Genomic DNA, 20964 nt, shown 5'->3' with positions numbered 1-20964 from the left:
TGGGTGTAACCACATTTACATAACTGCGATCTATGACGCTTTCCGCCACCTGCATGCTCCTAAGTGCATCCAATTGCTGCTCCAAGCGAACCATGCGGTCTGTGAGGAGCTCCAGTTGGGTGCACGTTCTGCAGATGAAGCCATCCGGGACGCTGGAAGCCTCCCGGACCTGCCACATCTCACAGTCAGAGCACTGCACCCCTCTAACTGACATTGCGTCAATTAATTAAAATTAAAATTTAAAAAAAAATTTTTTTTTCATATATTTTAAAAATGTCTTCAAAGTTACTGTTAACTATCTGTTTCCTAGCACTAGATTTCTAATAGAAATGCGAAAGCTAAATATAGTACTCTCCGATCTCTGGCTTGGATACCCCTCTAAATTATAATTAAGTAATTATGTTTAATTAGTTACCAATGCTTAATTTTTTAAATTTAGTGTAGATTCCCAACCAGCCACTCAGGCCACAGCTTTTCTGTGATGTCACTTCAGTTTCCCCCCGACACACACAATTTGAAAAAGGTATAAAAGTAAAAATGAGTAAAAATCACTTTCTTACCTTCTGAGTGTCTTAGATGTTCTCAGGTTCTCTCCCTGACAGAGACTGCTCCTCCTCCTCCGAACGGCTCCCGAAACTAGGCCGCGATCTTTTAAAATCTCCGCTCCGACTCGCAGCTCCCGCGCTTTTTAAATCTCCCGCGCTGTTTTCAGAGTCCCGGCTCTCTCTCCTCCCGCGCTGTTTTCAATGTCCCAGCTCGCTCAGCTCCAGCGCTGTTTTCAGAGTCCCGGCTCACTCAGCTCCCGCGCTGTTTTCAAAGGTTTTCAGAGGCGAGGGTGCAGTGACTGGGAGCCCCGATTGGGCTGAGGGAAGTGATGGATTGCGCGGGGTCGAAGCAAGCGGGCAAGGCCCCAGGGACGAATGGGTTCCCAATCGAATTTTATAAGAAGTTTGGGTTGGAGCTGGGGGCACTGCTGGTTGAGATGTACAAAGAATCGATGGTGAGGGAGTGCTCCCCTCCACAATGTCACAGGCCTCGATATTGCTTATTTAAGAAGGACACAGACAACGAGCTGTGTGGATTGTACCGCCTGATCTCTCTGTTGAATGTGGATGAAAAGCTGTTGACGAAGGTACTAGCGACGCGAATAGAGATTTGTGTGCCGTGGTGATAGATGAAGACCAAATGGGATTTGTGAAGGGGCGGCAGTTGTCGGTGAATGTATGGAGGTTGCTTAATGTTATAATGATGCCCTCAGAAGGCTGGGGATGGGGGGGCAAACCATGGATATATGTTTTGAGCATGTCTGAGGTTGAGGGGGTTTTGGAAGGGGATTTTGGACATGATGTCAAAGATTTTGGCGTGGAGGCGGAGAATCCATTTCCCCCCACGGAATTGGGACCGGCGCCGGTTCACCGATTCTGCGGGCCCCAAAAAGCACGTACTCGGCGAGTTTGCCACACCACCCAGCCATTGATGGAGGCCCGCTCCGCCATTCACCGCCCCCAACCGGTCGAAGTCCTGACGGCGTGGATCTAATGTGATCCAGCTGGTTGAGAAACTAGCGTGGCGGCTGCGGACTCAGTCCGCGGCCGCCCTGGTCGGCGACAGATCGATCGGAGGGCAGGGGGTGCCTTATAGGCGGCCGGGAAATGTTTGTGCGAACGTTGAGGGTCGGGCGTGCGGCCGATCAGGAGGTCTATTTTCAGTGTCCAGCTCCGCAGTCTGAGTCGCTATGGAGCATGGTGGGGCCGCTGGAGGCTGCCGCGCGCATGCGTGACCTCCGACCCTGGAAGTGCGTGACCTCCGACCCGGAAGTGCGGGGGCCCGTATCTGCAGCAATAGCTGCCAGATCTATGCCAGGTCCCTGCTAGCCCCCTGCAGGGTGAGGAATATGTGTCCCTTTCATGCCAGTTTTTCTGGCGTGAAAGTCTAACGCTGGCGTGGGGACATAGTCCCAATAATGGAGAATCCAGACCCCTATTGGTGATTCAAAGAGATTTTTTTTTTAATGACAGCAAAGAACCTTGTTACCATGGGCAACCACGTTCAGAATTAGAAGCAGGCAGCTACACAATAGGTTGACTTGCTCTATGTACAAAGTGCAGAGTGAGGAATGCCGATGTGAAGACCATCTTCAAAAAGCTGATGCTGAAAGTGCTGTTTTCAGTCGCTGAGAAAATAACCACTATCGGTGTTTTTATTTAATTAAAAACTTATTGATTGATGTTGCAACCAATCACAAAATGATCCTCCTTTGGTCCAGCAGCCCTAATGGGTTTATTCAACACTTCAGCTGTCTGCTTGACAATGGAGTCTTGGGTTCTCTGGGCGCAGGTCACGTCTGCTGGATCTGCAAAACATATGACAGCAATCACAGCAATTTAACAGCAACCATAGTAAACAAACTAGTATTACGATCTCAGCTGATGTTACGACTAGACAGATCCCAGGGTGGAACCTGGATTCTTGGATCCTAACTTCTATTTTCTGTTGAGATACGTGGAGGGCAGCTACAGAACCGAGTCACAAAGAATTAGTGTTTATTAGACTATATTAGACTGCTCCTTCACCCTCAACTATACTTTACAGGTATATACAGATTCATAAGGATAGCACAAGATCTTATCTAATGTTCTCAGTAAGTGCACAGTCCATGTAGACCAATGTGGTCAGACAGCCCACATTCCAAAACCAAGATGGCAGACACCAGCCAATACAACTTCTACAGATTTCTCAGCAATTACCCCCGATGCTCTTCACACTGTGAGTCAGTGGGTCTCACTAGAACTCTGTCTTCCACATGAGAGTTTCTAATCTCCACTTTCGAAGAACACACCTTGGAATCTTCTCCCAAATGACACCTTCTCTGGGGTGTCAACACCAAGGATCCAGCTCCAAGATTTCAACCTATTTCCATTATATCTTTTCAATTAATTTTTACAAGAATATTTCACGGGATGTGGGTGCCTATGGTGAGACCAGCATTTGTTGCCCATCCCTAATTGCCCTGGAAAAGGTGGTGGCGAGCTGCCTTCTTGAACCACTGCAGTCCACGTGGTGTAGGTGCACCCACTGTGCTGTTGGGGAGGGAATTCCAAGATTTTGACCCAGCGACAGCGAAGGAACGCCGGTATATTTCCAAGTCAGGATGGTGAGTGGCTTAGAGGGAAATTTGCAGGTGGGTGGTGTTCCCAAGCATCTGCTGCCCTTGTCCTTCTAGATGGTAGAGGTCATGGATTTGGAAGGTGCTGCCTTGGTGAGTTGCTGCAGTGCATCTTATAGATGCTTCACATTGCAGCCACTGCATCAATGGTGGAGGGAATGAATGTTTGTGGATGGGATGTCAATCAAGAGGGCTGCTTTGTCCTAGATGGTGTTGAGCTTCTTGGCTGTTGTTGGAGCTTCACTCATGCAGGCAAGTGGAGAGTATTCTATCACAATCCTGACTTGTGCTTTGTGGACGGTGGACAGGCTTTGGGGTGTCAGGTGGTGAGTTACTCGCTGCAAGATTCCCCAGGCTATGACCTGTTCTTGTAGCCACAGTATTTATATGACTGGTCCGGTTCAGTTTCTGATCAATGGTAACCCCCAGTAGGTTGATTTGATTTTGCGATGGTAATGACATAGAATGACAAGAGGAGATGGTTAGATTTTCTTTTGTTGGAGATGGCCATTGCCTGGCACTAGTGTGGGGTGGATGTTACTTGCCACTTGTCAGTCCAAGCCTGGATATTGTCTCGGTCTTGCTGCATTTGGTCGTGAGCTGTTTCATTATCTGAGGACTCACGGATGTTGATTAACATTGTGTAATCATCAGCGTACACTCCCATTTCTGATCTTATGATGGAGGGAATGTCATTGATGAAGCAACTGAAGATGGTTGGGCCTAGAATATTGCACTCCTGCAGTGATGTTTTTTTTTCTTTTTTTAAATTTAGAGTACCCAATTAATTTTTTCCAATTAAGGGGCAATTTAGCATGGCCAATTCACCTAGCCTGCACATCTTTTGGGCTGTGAGGGCGAAACCCATGCAGACACGGGGAGAATGTGCAAACTCCACACGGACAGTGACCCAGAGCTGGGATCGAACCTGGGACCTCGGTGCCGTGAGGCAGCAGTGCTAACCACTCTGCCACCGTGCCACCCTTTCCTGCGGTGATGTTGTGAGGTCTCAGGCAGGTTTGTTAAATACAACCTAGCCTTTCGGAATCTGACTATTTTTGATTATATTTTCTGTCTCTTAATGCTCTTCTATTACTTATTTTGGATATAAATTCCACTATATTTCCTATCACTGTCGATAAGCCTACTAGTCTATAATCTCCCAGTTTTGTTCTATCTCCTTTTATTTATACAGGAACAACATTAGATGAACTCCAGTCCTCTGGCATCCCCTTTCTCCAACGGAACCTTTCCAGATATAAACTAGAGCTTCTGCAATCTTCTCCCTGGTTTCTTAGCACAGGGCTAAATCGCTGGCTTTGAAAGCAGACCAAGGCAGGCCAGCAGTATGGTTCAATTCCCATACCAGCCTCCCCGAACAGGCGACGGAATGTGGCGACTAGGGGCTTTTCACAGTAACTTCATTTGAAGCCTACTTGTGACAAAAAGTGATTTTCATTTAATTTCATTTGAGTATATGTGGGTGTGAACCAATGGCATTTGGCCTTTACCTTTCATTCTTTGTCTATTATTTTCTCCCTTTCTGCATTAATATTCTTGTTAAGTTTATCCTCTATTGAAGGGGTGGCACGGTAGCACAGTGGTTAGTGCTGTTGCTTCACAGCGCCATTCGGCCCATCTAGTCTGCACCGACCCTCCGAAAAAGCACACTCCCCCGCCCCATCCCATAACCCCACCTAAACTTTTTGGACACTAAGGGGCAATTTAGCATGGCCAATCCACCTAACCTGCACATCATTGGAGGAAACCGGAGCACCTGGAGGAAACCAATCAAAAAACTCCTGAGGGAAGAGAACGCTCAAGTTGACCTAGGAACAATCAACAAATCAATCAAGGATTAACCAAATCCACCTTGCACCAATACTCATTTCCAAAGAACACCAACCTCAAAGAAAGGTCAGAAGGACCCCAGTCCTTCCCGGGATATATAATCCGCACAGGCCATCGACGGAGATTGGCACAGATTCTTCAATTCAAAATAACAAAAAGCTAAATAAAAACCCAACATGGTTAGCTCGAACTGGGGGACTCTACTCAATCTTAGTGAGGACTTAACTAACCCTACCACCTAACTCCACACCAACCAACCACCCATTACTCTGCCCTGACACCACTCATCTTTCCCTTCCCCCCCCATAACTGCAAGGACGACAGCACATAAAAAGAAAGGAGTAAAACTGTGCACAAACCACGTGGGGCGGGATTCTCCGAACCCCCGCCGGGTCGGAGAATCGCCGGGGGCTGGCGTGAATCCCGCCCCCGCCAGTTGCCGAATTCTACGGCACCGGATATTCGGCGGGGGCGGGAATCGTGCCGCGCCGATTGGCGGGCCCTCCCCCCACCGGCGATTCTCCGGCCCGGACGGGCCGAAGTCCCGCTGCTGGAATGCCTGTCCTGCCGGCGTGGATTAAACCACCTCTCACTGGCGGGACAAGGCGGCGCGGGCGGGGTCCGGGGGGGGGGGGGGGCGCGGGCAGATCTGGCCCCAGGGGGTGCCCCCACTGTGGCCTGGCCCGCGGTCGGGGCCCACCGATCCGCGGGTGGGCCTGTGCCGTGGGGGCACTCTTTTCCTTCCGCCTTCGCCACGGTCTCCACCATGGCGGAGGGGGAAGAGACCCTCTCCACTGCGCATGCGCGGGGATGCCGTGAGCGGCCGCTGACGCTCCCGCGCATGCGCCGCCCGGCAAAGTAATTTCCGCGCCATCTGGCGGGGCACCAAAGGCCTTTCCCGCCAGCTGGCGGGGCAGAAATCAGTCCGGCGCGGGCCTAGCCCCTCAAGGTTAGGGCTCGGCCGCTCAAGATGCGGAGGATTCCGCACCTTTGGGGCTGCGCGATGCCGGACTGATTCGCGCCGGTCAGCGGACATCGTGGCGATTGCAGAGAATTCCGCCCCACATATCACGTAATTGGTTCAGTATGGTTTTTGCTAGAACAGGATAACCGGCGACCCTCACCCTCATTCTCCCACCTCGCCTGTCCTTGCCAGGAGAAAGAACAACAATAAACAATCAGCAACATAATCACAAGGGAGTAACGTCCAGGATTATTGAAGAATCTCACTGCAAATAATGACACTATCCATGCTGATTGAAAAGGCCAAAGTCTTGACAGGATCATCGAACATTCCTCAGACTTTCTTAAGGATTTTAATGAACGAAGCAACAAGTCGTTGCCATGCCACCCAAACGATCAACAGCCCAGTTGCCAGGCGGAGAGGGTTGGGGGTTGACTTGACACAACCGGCCACCTCTACCCCCTCACAAGAATCATTAAAGACAGGATAATATAAGGCCAGCGGACGGGGTCCCGACCCACCACAGGCCTTTAAGACCGGATACATTGCGCTCTGTCAAATCTGACACACCCAGCCTCCAAATCAGGATGATTAAAGCACGGCAACCAATCTCCAAACTCAGTCAGGAACTCGCCTCATTATGGATCATCCAGGGACACGTTACCAACAATATCTCTCAGGAAAAGACAATGTCCCGCAGTGAGGTTCTTCAGTAATCCTGGGCGTTACTCCCTTGTGATTATATTGTTGATTATTTATTGTTGTCTTTTCTCCTGGAAAGGACGGACGAGGTGGGAGCATGAGAGTCATCAGCAACAACGCCACTGCAAACTGGGCTCCACCTCAGCAAACTCCGACCACCTCACTCACACAAGGATCCTTTACAATTTCATTCAGTTCCTCATTGCAAAACTCCAGTGTTATGGGCCAGGGTTTAGAGAACCCCAAAGTGTATCATGGAGTTCACCTGACCCACAATTTCTAATAGATTGTGGTATGGGGAGCCCACTCTACAGATGTGGTACAGCAGAAATGGAAAGTTTTTTTTTAAAGCAAAACAATGTTTATTCTATGAACGCAAGTTAACCTTTTTAAAACAAAGTGAACATCTAAGCAACTATTAATTCAAATATAACCCCAAAGAATACAACACTAAGTAACCTTGTAAACTGTCCTTTTAACATCAAAAAGACTTAACAAACCTTCAAACAGGAGCACATTAGGTTTACATTCAATACTGAGACCTTTTACCAAGTGATCCATAGATAGTCTTTGGGTGGCAGAGATCAACAGTACAGCTCTTTGTTTAAATTTCAGATGCAGCTCACTGAAAAAAACACACACCCAAGCTTTTTCTCAAACTGAAACTAAAAAGCAGAAGTAGAGCTCAGCTCCACCCACACTCTGACATCACTCCAGTAACATGAGCAGCTCCATTTCTTAAAGTTACATTTCTTAAACACACATTTCTTAAACCTCACATGACACCAGTCAGGATCATCCAGGGACATGTTACCAATAATATGCCCCAGGAAAAGACAATTTTGAGATGTCCACATGGATAAAATAAAAGATGAGCAAAGACAGCTCGCGAAAAAGCAGCCACTCCTGCTGACCTCCCCCTCCCATTCAGGCCATAGTTAAGGGGGAGCAGCCATGGAACAGAACAATCTGGAAAGAAGAAACATGATAAAGTAATCTTGTGCAAGTTGAGAGGTGGAGTCACCTACCTATTGGTTTTGCGTCAAGAATAACCAAATGGTACACTGCAGAGTTGGACAAATCTGATTTGAGTCAGTTTATGAACACTCGGGGCTTGAAGAACATCATGAGCTGAACGCCATGGGATTCTCCTGCTCTCTGTTCTTAACGGTGCGAGGATGTCAGAAAGGTCCGAGAGCAAAGGGCTGTTCTTTACTTAAAAAAATTTAAGAGTATCCAATTATTTTCTTTTCCAATGAAGGGGCAATTTAGTGTGGCCAATCCCCCTACCCTGCACATCTTTGTGTTGTGGGGGCGAGACCCACGTAGACACGGGGAGAATGTGCAAACTCCACACGGACAGTGACCCAGAGCCGGGATCGAACCTGGGACCTCGGTGCCGTGAGGCAGCAGTGCTAACCACTGCACCACCGTACTGCCCTAAGCAAAGGGCTCTTCTTGATGCATTCTTTCAACTGTCTGCGGAACTTGCAGGTGCCTTTATCGAACCATCGGTGTGTAAACCGCACCATCTGGAAAAGTGTAGCCTAAATCTGGATGTTTCCCTTTGTTCTTGTGACACCACCCCACGGTTAACAGTCATGCCTCTGAACAGCAACACCTTCTGTTCTGACAGCCAACAATCGCCTATCTGGCCAGCTCAACCAGACAGAGCACAGGGGTTTAGCAGATGTCTTTGCGGAAGGATGATTGCTGGGAGGTATTTCTGACTTTGAATCCATTAACCCCATCATGTAAATACGAGACTCGATTCGGGACAAGGCAGGGTGCAGATGGATTTCACAAAGCGATGCCACCAGACATCCTCAATGCAGCAAGGGTGATATTTTTACTCAAAATCAATAACAGCAGAAGAACACAAAGTGGTTGAACCACCAGGAATGTCAGCCAGTGTCTGGGGAGTGAATGGACAAGTTTATGTTTTGGGTGTGGACCGTTTATCATTACTGAAAAAATAGCAGGCAGAAGGTGGGAGTGTCAACACAAACATAAATGGGAAAGGTTTGCATGAAGTAGACACAAACCCGGAGAGGAATGGGGAGCAGATAGAAACATGAAAAATAGGAGCAGGAGGAGGCCATTCAGCCCTTCGAGCTTCTGCCATTCATTATGATCACAGCTGATCATCCAACTCAGTAATTGTAGCCCCAAAAGCAATACCTAGCTCCTTCTTGAAAACAAGTGTTTTGGCCTCAACTGCTTCCTATGGTAGTGAATTCCACAGGCTGACCACTCTCTGGGTGAAGAACGTTCTCCTCATCTCTGTCCTAAATGGTTTATCCCGTATCCTTACGCTCTGCCCCCTGATTCTAGACTCCGCCACCATCGGGAACTAACTTCCTGCATTTACCCTGTCTAGTCCTGTTAGAATTTTATAGGTTTTTATGAGACCCCACCTCATTCTTCAAAACACCAGCGAATATAATCCTAATGCTGACTCAATCTGTCCTCTTCCTTCAGTCCTGCCATCCCAGGAATCAGTCTGGTAAACCTTCACTGGACTCCCTCTATAGCAAGAACATCCTCAGGTAAGGAGAGCAAAACTGCACACAATATTCCAGGTGTGGTCTCACCAAGGCATGTGAGAGTACCTTTAAGAAATGTGTGTTTAAAAAATGTACCTTTAAGAAATGGAGCTGCTCATGTTACTGGAGTGATGTCAGAGTGTGGGTGGAGCTGAGCTCTACTTCTGCTTTTTAGTTTATCTTTTATCATGGACTCTAGCATTTTCCCCACCACTGTTGTCAGCTGGCTGATCTACAATTTCCTGTTTTCTCTCTACCTCTCTTTTTAAATAGTGGGGCTACATTAGCTATCCTCCAATCTGTAGTAACAGCTCCAGGGTCTATAGAATCTTGGAATATGACAACCAATGCATCCACTATTTCAGGCCATTTCCTTAAGTACTCTGGGATTTGATTATCAGGACTTGGGGATTTATTGGCCTTCAATTCCATCAATTTCTCCAGCACCATGGGCGGGATTCTCCAATAATGGGGCTATGTCCCCACGCCCGCGAGAAAACGGGCGTGAATCATTTCAGACTTTTTTCTAGAGAGTCCGGGGTGATTCTCCATTTTCAAGGGGGCTTGCAGGGCCCTGGAGTAGTCCTCGCAGCTCTGGCTGCCAATATGGCGCCCTGCACTTGCGGCCCCGGATCCACGCATGCGCGCAGAGGCTGCCTGTGGCGCCGGCCCCGCTAAACATAGCAGGCCTAAACATAGTAGGCCCCCACCCCAGATCACGTGCGCCCGGTGATCGGTGGCCCCCGATCGCGGGCCTGGCCATCATGGAGGCGCGCCCCCCCCCCCCCCCCCCCGGTGATGGATCCCTCCGCCCTCCACAAGGATGGCCACCGCAGCCGCGACTCTGAGCTCCTGCCAAGTGGAATCATATGCAAACCACGCCGCAGGAACTTGGCCGGTCGTCCATGGAGAATTCACTGCAGGGGCCTCTTTCAATGGCCTCCGACTGGCGGCGAATCTCCGGTCGGCAGAGAATCGCACAAAGGCGTCGCGGGTCCGACGTACCATTATCAGCCCCGGCGCGATTGCGAATCCAGTCCCATTTCCTCCCATTCACTAAACCCTGTGTTCCTCAACATTTCTGGTACATTATTTGTATCCTCCTTTGTGAAGACAGAACTGATTTAGTTGATCAGCCATTTCTTTGTTCCCCGTTATAAATTCCCCTGTTTCTCACTGTGAAGGACGTGCATTTGTCTCTATCAATCTTTTTCTCTTCACACACCTATAGAAACCTTTACAAGTCAGTTTTTATGTTCCTCAAAAGCTTACTTGAATGTAAAGGGTTAACTTCATCTTCAGCTGCTTCACCAACGACCTTCCCTCCATCATAAGGTCAGAATATCTCTTGTTTTATAATCTTTATTGTCACAGGTAGGCTGACATTAACACAGCAATGAAGTTACTGTGAAAAGCCCCTAGTTGCCACATTCCAGCGCCTGTTCTGGTACATGGGGGGAGAATTCAGAATGTCCAAATTATCTAACAGCACATCTTTCGGGACTTGTGGGAGGAAACCGAAGCACCCGGAGGAAACCCACGCAGACACAGGGTGAACGTGCAGACTCCACACAGACAGTGGCCAAAGCCGGGAATCGAACCCGAGACCCTGGTGCTGTGAAGCAACAATGCTAACCACTGTGCTACCGTGCTGATGATAGGAACATAGAAGCAGGAGTAGGCCATTTAGCCCATCAAATCTGTTCTGTCATTCAATCATGGCTGATTATCAATCCACTTCAATGCCTTTCCCCCCCCACACTATCCCCATGTCATTGAAGATTCTGAAATCTGTCAATCTCTGCTTAAATGTTTCCACAACCCTCTGGGCTATGAGAATGACTGCACAATATTCAGCACCATTCACAACTCCTCAGGTACTGAAGCAGTCCATATCCATAGAATCATAGAATCCCTACAGTGCATCGGGTCTGCACCAAACCTCCAGAACAGCACGCTACCTTGGCCCACTCCCCCACCCTATCCCTGTAACCCCACCTAACCTTTGGACATTATGGGGCAATTTATCATGACCAACCAATCACCCTGCACATCTTTGCGCTGTGGGAAGAAACCAGAGCACCTGGAGGAAACCCACGCAGACATGGGGAGAATGTGCGAACTCCACACAGTCACCCAAGGTCAGACTTGAACCCAGGTCACTAGTGCTGGATGCAGCAGTGCTAACCACTTAGCCACCGTGCCACCCATATGCAGCAAGGCCTGAACAACATTCAGACTTGGGCTAATAAGCAGCAAGTTACATTCGCAGCACACAATGTCCAACAATGACCATTTCTAACAAGCTAGAACCCTAGCACCTCCCTTCGACATTCAACGACACTGCCATTGCTGAAACTCCCACTATCAACATCCTGGGGGTTGCCATTGACCAGAAACTGAACTGGACTAGCCACATAAATACTGTGACTACAAGAGCAGGTCAGAGACTCGAAATCTTGTGGGCAAGTAACTCAACTCCTGACTCCCTAAAGCCTGTCCACCATCGACTGGACAAAAGTCAGGAGTGTGATGGAATATTCACCACTTGCCTGGATGAGTGCAGCTCCAACAACACTCAAGGAGCTTGACATCATCCAGGGCAAAGAGGCTGGTTTGAATGGCACCCCATACACCTTCAACATTCACGCCTTCCCCCGCCAACGCACAGACGTACTGGTGAAGAAGGTGAAGTGAGACCGAGAAAGTGGAGGAATTTTGAATGTGAGGGAGAAGGAATCTGATTGGAGCAGAAACAAGGGCGTGACAAAGTGTAGCTTTGATTGGACCCCAGCCAGGCAGGAGGGAGGAGCACGTGTCCTGAACTGAGAACCCTGCAAAGCAGGGAGGCCGGACAAAGCCTCTACACCCCTGCGATAGACTGACCTTCAGACGGTCGGTGCAGACTCGATGGGCCAAATGGCCTCCTTCTGCACTGTAGGGATTCTATTCTATTCTAGGTGAGCGCACTTCAGACTTACAGGTCAAGGGTTGTGGGATGGTGGGGGAGAGACTTGAAAAAATACCCTGCTGGTCAGTCAGCCATGAGGAGAGAGGATCATAGAATCCCTTCAGTGCCATTCGGCCCGTGAGTCTATACTGACCCCCTGAACGAGCACGCCACCACGGCCCACGCCCCACCCTATTCCTGTAATTCCACAACATCACCCAACCTTTTGGACACGAAGGGGCAATTTAGCATGGCCAATCCACCTAACATCTTTGGACTGTGGGAGGAAACCGGAGCTCCGGAAAGAAATTCATGCAGACACGGGGAGAACGTACTAACTCCACACAGTCACTTGAGGCTGGAATTGAATCCGGGTCCCTGGCACTGTGAGGCAGCAGTGCTAACCACTATGCCACCGTGCCGCCGAGAGGGCGAGCTTGAATCGGGAGAAAATGATGGGACCCGTGGAGCAGATTAAGACTGAGGTTTGGGAGTGCTCAGGTCAACCAAATCCTATTTCGGCACCAATCACAAATGGGGACTTTGACTGACTTTCCCCCTCTCTACCCTATGAGGATAGTTGTATTCCCAGCGAACTGTATCAGATAACTGAACCCAGACTGGTTACAGCACTGGGGATTCAATCGTCTGTTTTTGTTCTGCAAACTTCTTAAAAAGTTGAGCATTATTAGGGAGTACACAACTTATTTTTTCATCAAAACAACTCGCTTTATCCAAAAAAGAGTATCAACTTTAAGCTCTGTGCAATGAACCCAACAGAAACAATCCACAGAAAATGCATTGATTTTTTCATGTGTTGTTCCAGCTCTCTCAGGCGTTGCACTACAGAACAAATGGCTGCCAGAAATCACCACTGATTTATTTATTTGTGACTTATGCCAGACAATAAGCTTCATCAAGTTAAGAGTTGTTAAATTGAACCAGACATTTTCTCTCCTAATGGTACTTTTATTTTGTTTTCTTTTCTGGGGCTGGGGTATTGGTGGAGGGAAGGCAAATATTTTAATTAGGCAATCCTTCTGGCCCATTGCAGATGGTCGAGACTCTTTAACAATTAATCATAGAATCATAGAATTTACATTGCAGAAGGTGGCCATTCGACCCATCGGATCTGCAGCAGCCCTTGGAAAGAGCACCCTACCTAAGCCCGCACCTCCACCCTATCCCTGTAACCCAGTAACCCCACCTAACCGTTTTGGACACTAAGGGCAATTTAGCATGGCCAATCCACCTAACCTGCACATCTTTTTTAAAAAATATATTTTTTAAATAATGTTTTGCCAAGGTTTTCATAATAAATAGTAATAATCCTAACACAGCAAAATAGAGTGAACATTAACATAGTGCAAAAAGAGAATATACAATAGCAATTGACTAGACGTGACCCCACGCGCCTCAGTCTTCCCACACCCTCCCAACGGAGCACTCACCCCCACTCCCCTATGGGTTGCTGCTGCTGCTGACGTTTTAATTTTCCCTGAGAAGCCATCGGACGGTATTATGCCCCTGTTCAACAGCAGCAGCTCTGTACACTTGGCAAAATTATTTACACACATAAGTAGGCATCTGTTCGTGATGTTGTCGTCCGTCCCTTGCTTACCCCAGACGGAGTTCGCTGCCGTTGTCGTCTCGTTCCGCTTCTGCACACTTCCGCTTCTGCGGCCCTCCCGTCTTCCCCGTTATCTCTGTTCCTGGGGACGATAAGTTTGTTGACGTTTCCCCGCCTCCCCCCTCCCCCTCCCTGGCTCTCCTCTATTGTTCCCTGTCTCTTCCCTCTACCCCCCCCTCTCCCCGCTCCTGCCCCCCCCCCTCCCCCCCCCCCCCGCCGTGGCTCGCCTTTCCTTCCTCTTAGATTTAGCAGTCCCCCCCCCTCCCGGTCTATCTCTCCCTCTCGTGCTTTGGCTACTCTCTCCTGTTTCTTGGCTACCTGGCTATTCTTCTGCTTGTTTGTTGGCTACAAACAGGTCTCGGAATAATTGGGCGAATGGCTCCCACATTCTGTGGAAGCTGTCGTCTGACCCTCGGATGGCGAATTTGATTTTCTCCATTTGGAGAGATTCCGAGAGGTCGGACAGCCAGTCTGCAGCTTTGGGTGGTGCTGCTGACCGCCAGCCGAACAGGATTCTACGTCGGGCGATCAGGGAGGCAAAGGCAAGGGCGTCCGCTCTCCTCCCCAGGAATAGATCTGGCTGGTCTGAAACCCCGAAGACTGCCACTTTCGGGCATGGCTCCACCCTCACCCCCACCACTTTGGACATTGCCTCGAAGAAGGCTGTCCAGTACCCAGCAAGTCTGGGGCAGGACCAGAACATGTGGGCGCGGTTGGCTGGGCCTCCTTGGCACCACTCACATCTGTCCTCCACCTCCGGGAAGAACCTACTCATACGGGTTCTTGTTAAGTGGGCTCTATGCACCACTTTAATTGCGTCGGGCTGAGCCTTGCGCACGTGGAGGTGGAGTTGACCCTATGCAGTGCTTCGCTCTAGAGTCACCACCCTATTTCGAACCCCAGGTCCTCCTCCCACTTCATTCTTGTTGCGTCCAGAGGGCAGCACGGTGGCGCAGTGGGTTAGGCGCCGAGGTCCCAGGTTCGATCCCGGCTCTGGGTCACTGTCGGTGTGGAGTTTGCACATTCTCCCCTTATTTGCATTTGTTTCACCCCCACAACCCAAAAATGTGCAGGTTAGGTGGATTGGCCACGCTAAATTGCCCCTTAATTGGAAAAATAAATGAATTGGGTACACTAAATTTATTTTCAAAAACATTTTTAAATTCTTGTTGCATCCAGTATGGTGTCGGCCCCTTCTACCAGTCGGTCATACATGTCGCTATAATTCCCTTTATCTAGGATGCTTGCGTCCAGTAACTCTTCCAATAGTGTCTGTCGTGGTGGTTGTGGGTATGTCTCTGCCTCCTTTCGTAGGAAGTTTTTGAGTTGCAGGTACCTTAGCTGGTTCCCCCTGGCTAGCTGGAATTTCTCTGTCAGTTCGCCCAGTGTTGCGATCCTGCCGTCCGTGTATAGGTCCCTGACTATCAGTGTCCTTCTGTCCTGTCCCCACCTTTTGAAGGTGGCGCAGTCAGCGCTGGCATGAACCTATGGTTGTTGCAGATGGGAGCTTTACCCAACATTCTGGTCAGGCCAAATTGTTGCCGTAGTTGGTTCCGGGACTGGAGGGTGGCTATTACCACCGGGCTGCTGGAGTGTTTTTTGGGTGGGGATGGGAGCGCCACCGTGGCGAGGGCCCAGAGGGAGGTCCCCATGCAGGAGGCCTCTTCCGCGCGCACCAATTCGGCTTCAGGCTCCTTGATCCATCCCCTTATTCGCTCGGCCGTCGCCGCCCAGTGGTAAAGTTGTAGGTTTGGGAGGGCAAGCCCCCCCCCGGATTTTGTTTTTTGTAAGACCTTCTTTGGGATCCTAGCATTCTTCCCCCCCGCCCATACAAACACCATGATTAGTTTGTCTAGTGCTTTGTAAAAGGCCTTGGGGATGTAGATCGGGATGGATCTGAATAGGAAGAGGTACCTGGGCAGCACGTTCATTTTGATCGTCTGGACACTCCCCGCGAGGGAGAGAGGGAGTGTGTTCCATCTTTGCAGGTCCTTTTTTACTTCCTCTGTCAGACTGGTGAGGTTCCATTTGTGGATCCCTTTCCAGTCATGGGCTATTTGGATCCCCAGGTAGCGGAATTTGTGTCGGGCTTGTTTAAACGGCAGTCCCGTTAGGGCTGCCCCACCTACTTGTGGATGTACCGGGAAGATCTCACTTTTGCTCATGTTGAGTTTGTAGCCCGAGAAGGCGCCAAACTCTTTCAGGAGCGCGATGATTCCGTCCATGCTGCTCTGTGGATCCGAAATGTAGAGGAGCAGGTCATCTGCATAGAGTGAGACTCTGCTCTCTGCCTCCCCTTCGGATCCCCCTCCAGCTTTTTGCTGCTCTGAGTGCGATTGCTAGTGGTTCGATCGCTAGAGCGAACAGCTGCGGGGCCAGTGGGCATCCTTGTCTGGTGCCCCTGTGCAGCTGGAAGTATCGGGAGTTGGTATTGTTGGTCCGTAATGGGAGCGTTGTATAGGAGCTTTACGCAGGAGGTGAACCCTGTTCCAAGCCCGAACCGTTCTAGTACCTCTATGAGGTGTTTCCATTCGACCCTGTCGAAGGCCTTTTCTGCATATCTGGTGTTCTCTCCCCGGATGGGGTCATTATCACGTTCAGCAGGGGCCTGATGTTCGAGGGAAGCTGTCTATCTTTGACAAAGCCCGTCTGGTCCTCTGCGACCACCTCAGGTACACAGTCTTCTAACCTTTTGGCGAGGATTTTGGCCAGTATTTTGGCATCTGCATTCAGCAGTGAGATGGGTCTGTATGACCCACATTCCGTTGGGTCTTTGTCTTTCTTAGGTATCAGCGAGATTGAGGCCTGTGCTAGCGTGGGCAGCAGTGTGCCCCTCGCTAGCAAGTTGTGGTAGTATGCATTAGGGGTCATGTGGGACTGTGAAGCCGTGATGTCATTGGCTGACAGATCCCGGGTCCTGGTTGGCTGTTGATCCCTAGCTCCGCCCTGAAGGCGGAGTATAAGAACCAGGAGTTCTCCCCCGCAGGCCAGTCTGTTGCTGAACTGCGTGGAACAAGTCACGCTTAATAAAGCCTCATCGACTTAATCTCTATTCGTCTCTCGTGAGTCTTTGTGCGCTACAATTTATTAAGCGTGCTTAAAGGACTATGGAGCTCAGGATCATCCCGGAATGCCTGAGGATCAGCCCCTACGCAGTGAACTCAGCAGCAGTTTTTAAACACTGGCAGACTTGTTTCGAAGCATACCTCCGAACGGCCCCAGGCCGGGTCACAGAAGACCAGAAACTACAGGTCCTGCACTCGAGGGTAAGCCCGGAAATTTTCCCTCTCATCGAAGACGCAGAGGATTTCCAGACGGCGTTCGCAGCACTAAAGAGCATCTATGTTCGCCCAGTGAACCAGATCTACGCACGCTACCAACTCACAATGAGACGGCAAAGTCCCGGAGAATCGCTAGATGAATTCTACGCCGCACTGCTAATTTTGGGACGGGCCTGCAGCTGCCCGCCGGTAAACGCGATTGAACACACGGACATGTTAATTCGCCATGCTTTTGTGGCAAGTATGAACTCTCCCCAAATCCGCCAAAGACTTTTAGAAAAAGAGTCGCTAGGACTCTCAGAGGCACGGGCCCTTGCAGCCTCCCTAGATGTGGCCGTGTGAAACGCCCGCGCGGACGGCCCCGACCGCGCGGCAGCCCCTTGGGCTCCGTGGACCCCCGTCGCGACAAACCCCCCCCCCACCCCACAGGCTTGCGCGGTTCAGACGCCAAGTCGTCCCGGGGGGGCCCGCTGCTATTTCTGCGGCCAGGCGAAACACCCCCGGCAGCGCTGCCCGGCCCGCGCAGCGATTTGCAAGAGCGGCGGGGAAAAAGGGCCATTACGCGGCTGTGTGCCGGTCCCGGGAGGTCGCCGCTGTCCCCGGAGAAGAAGGAATCCTGCGCGTTTCTAACGCTCCCCAACCCCCCCAGCGCCCCATGTACGACCCGCAAGCGCAGCCATTTTGGGTCCCGGCCAGCGCTGTCCCCGGAGAACAAGGAGTCCTGCGCGTTTCAAACGCTACCCAACCCCCCCAGCGCCCCATGTGCGACCCACAGGCGTCGCCATTTTGGGTCCCGGCCACCACGAGGGGAGGAGGGGCGCCGCCATCTTGGGACCCCCCAGCCCTGTGCGATGCATGGGGCGGCCATTTTGTTCACCCCCGCCGCCATCTTGTGACCCCCCAGCCATGTGCGATGCATGGGGGCGGCCATTTTGTTCACCCCCGCCGCCATCTTGGACGGCAACAATGGACCCCAGCATTGACGGCTCAACGAGGTTTGAGGAAGATGCTGAAGCACTACGACCACGTCTGGCCTCAATGACGCAGGACCAAGCACGGCCCCGGACGCTCCAGACGACAACAACAACGGTGCTGATCAACGGGCACGAGACACCATGCCTGGTCGACTCCGGGAGCACAGAAAGCTTCATCCACCCCGACACGGTAAGACGCTGTTTTTTGACCATCCGTCCCAGTGCGCAAAAGATTTCCCTAGCTGCAGGATCCCACTCCGTACAGATCAAAAGCTTCTGCATAGTGACCCTAACGGTGCAAGGGAGGGAGTTTAAAAACTACAGGCTCTACGTCCTTCCCCAACTCTGCGCGCCCACATTACTGGGATTAGACTTCCAGTGCAACCTGCAGAGCCTAACCTTCCAATTCGGCGGCCCAATACCCCCACTCACTATCTGCGGCCTCGCAACCCTCAAGGTTGAGCCCCCATCCTTGTTTGCAAACCTCACCCCGGATTGCAAACCCGTCGCCACTAGGAGCAGACAGTACAGCGCCCAGGACCGGACATTCATTCAGTCCGAAGTCCAGCGGCTACTGAAGGAAGGCATAATCCAGGCCAGCAATAGTCCCTGGAGAGCACAGGTGGTAGTAGTAAAGACAGGGGAGAAGCAAAGGATGGTCATAGACTATAGCCAGACCATCAACAGGTACACACAGCTAGATGCGTACCCTCTCCCCCGCATATCCGACATGGTCAATCGGATTGCCCAATATAAGGTCTTCTCCACCGTGGACCTCAAGTCCGCCTACCATCAGCACCCCATCTGCCCAAGTGACCGCAAGTACACAGCCTTCGAGGCAGACGGGCGATTATACCACTTCCTAAGGGTCCCATTTGGCGTCACAAACGGGGTCTCGGTCTTCCAACGAGAGATGGACCGAATGGTTGATCAACACGGGTTGCAGGCCACGTTGCCGTATCTCGACAACGTAACCATCTGCGGCCACGATCAGCAGGACCACGACGCCAACCTCCAAAAATTCCTCCAGACCGCTAAAGCCTTGAACCTCACATACAACGAGGACAAGTGCGTTTTTAGCACAAACCGGCTAGCCATCTTGGGATATGTAGTGCGCAATGGGATAATAGGCCCCGACCCTGAACGTATGCGCCCCCTCATGGAATTTCCCCTCCCTCACTGCTCAAAAGCCCTAAAACGCTGCCTGGGGTTCTTTTCATATTACGCCCAGTGGGTCCCCCAGTACGCAGACAAGGCCCGCCCCCTAATACAGACCACGGCCTTCCCTCTGTCGACAGAGGCTTGCCAGGCCTTCAGCCGCATCAAAGCGGATATCGCAAAGGCCACGATGCGCGCCATCGACGAGTCCCTCCCCTTCCAGGTCGAGAGCGACGCCTCCGACGTAGCTCTAGCGGCCACCCTTAACCAAGCGGGCAGACCCGTGGCCTTTTTCTCCCGAACCCTCCACGCCTCAGAAATCCGCCACTCCTCAGTGGAAAAGGAAGCCCAAGCCATAGTGGAAGCGGTGCGACATTGGAGGCACTACCTGGCCGGCAGGAGATTCACTCTCCTCACTGACCAATGGTCGGTAGCTTTCATGTTCGATAATGCACAGCGGGGCAAAATTAAAAATGACAAGATCTTAAGGTGGAGGATCGAGCTCTCCACCTTCAACTATGAGATCTTGTACCGTCCCGGAAAACTGAACGAGCCGTCCGATGCCCTATCCCGCGGCACATGTGCCAACGCACAAATTAACCGTCTCCAAACCCTCCACGAGGACCTCTGCCACCCGGGGGTCACTCGGTTCTACCATTTTATAAAGTCCCGCAACCTCCCCTACTCCGTGGAGGAGGTCCGTACAGTCACCAGGAACTGCCACATCTGCGCAGAGTGCAAACCGCACTTTTTCAGGCCGGATAGAGCGCACCTGATCAAGGCTTCCCGTCCCTTTGAACGCCTCAGTCTGGATTTCAAAGGGCCCCTCCCCTCCACCGACCGCAACACATACTTCCTGAACGTGGTGGGCGAGTACTCTCGTTTCCCTTTCGCCATCCCCTGCCCCGACATGACAGCGGCCACAGTTATTAAAGCCCTTAACACCATATTCATACTGTTCGGTTGCCCCGCATATATCCATAGCGACAGGGGGTCCTCCTTCATGAGTGACGAGCTGCGCCAGTTCCTGCTCAGCAAGGGTATCGCCTCGAGCAGGACGACCAGCTACAACCCCCGGGGGAATGGGCAAGTAGAGAGGGAGAATGGCACGGTCTGGAAGACCATCCTACTGGTCCTACGGTCCAGGGATCTCCCAGTTTCACGGTGGCAGGAGGTCCTCCCGGACGCTCTCCACTCCACCCGGTCGCTGTTGTGTACTACCACTAATCAAACGCCTCATGAGCGCCTCCTTGTCTTCCCCAGGAAGTCCTCCTCTGGAACGTCGCTGCCGACCTGGCTGGCGGCCCCAGGACCCATCTTGCTCCGGAAACATGTGCGGGCGCACAAATCAGACCCGTTGGTCGAGAGGGTTCACCTCCTCCACGCGAACCCGCAGTACGCCTACATGGCGTACCCCGACGGCCGACAGGACACGGTCTCCCTGCGAGACCTGGCGCCCGCCGGCAACACGCACACACCCCCGACACCAATCACCCCCTCCCTGCCACCGGCGCACCCCGCGACCGCCCCCTTCCCGGGAGGATCGGTCCTCCTCCCATGTCTGACCAGGAGTGAAGCAGAAGCAGACACCGTAAAGCTCCCGGAGACGACAACACTGGAACAAGCACCACCACCACCGGGGCTGAGGCGATCGACCAGGACGACCAGACCGCCCGACCGACTCGTGGCATCGGTGTAACACTAGAATGTTGTGGACTTTCACGAGAATTTTTTTCCTTTTT

The 20964-nt window shown here is 51.3% G+C and overlaps 1 protein-coding gene across 4 annotated transcripts in view; it reads right to left on the bottom strand.

Annotated features, from left to right (window-relative positions):
• Positions 1 to 1983: 1983 nt before the first annotated feature.
• LOC140386652 (protein spinster homolog 3-like) overlaps positions 1984 to 20964 on the bottom strand; it is a 237365-nt gene continuing 218384 nt past the window's right edge. For all 4 annotated transcript variants that reach the window (XM_072469164.1, XM_072469166.1, XM_072469167.1 and 1 more), the window contains one exon: positions 1984 to 2353. In XM_072469164.1, the coding sequence (XP_072325265.1) occupies positions 2217 to 2353 (137 nt within the window). In that variant the 3' untranslated portion in view covers positions 1984 to 2216. The remainder of the gene's footprint in view (positions 2354 to 20964) is intronic.

Source organism: Scyliorhinus torazame, chromosome 12 (genome assembly GCF_047496885.1).
Source record: "Scyliorhinus torazame isolate Kashiwa2021f chromosome 12, sScyTor2.1, whole genome shotgun sequence".
In the NCBI taxonomy this organism is placed as follows: domain Eukaryota; kingdom Metazoa; phylum Chordata; class Chondrichthyes; order Carcharhiniformes; family Scyliorhinidae; genus Scyliorhinus; species Scyliorhinus torazame.
This window is presented reverse-complemented; position numbering and strand designations above follow the sequence as displayed.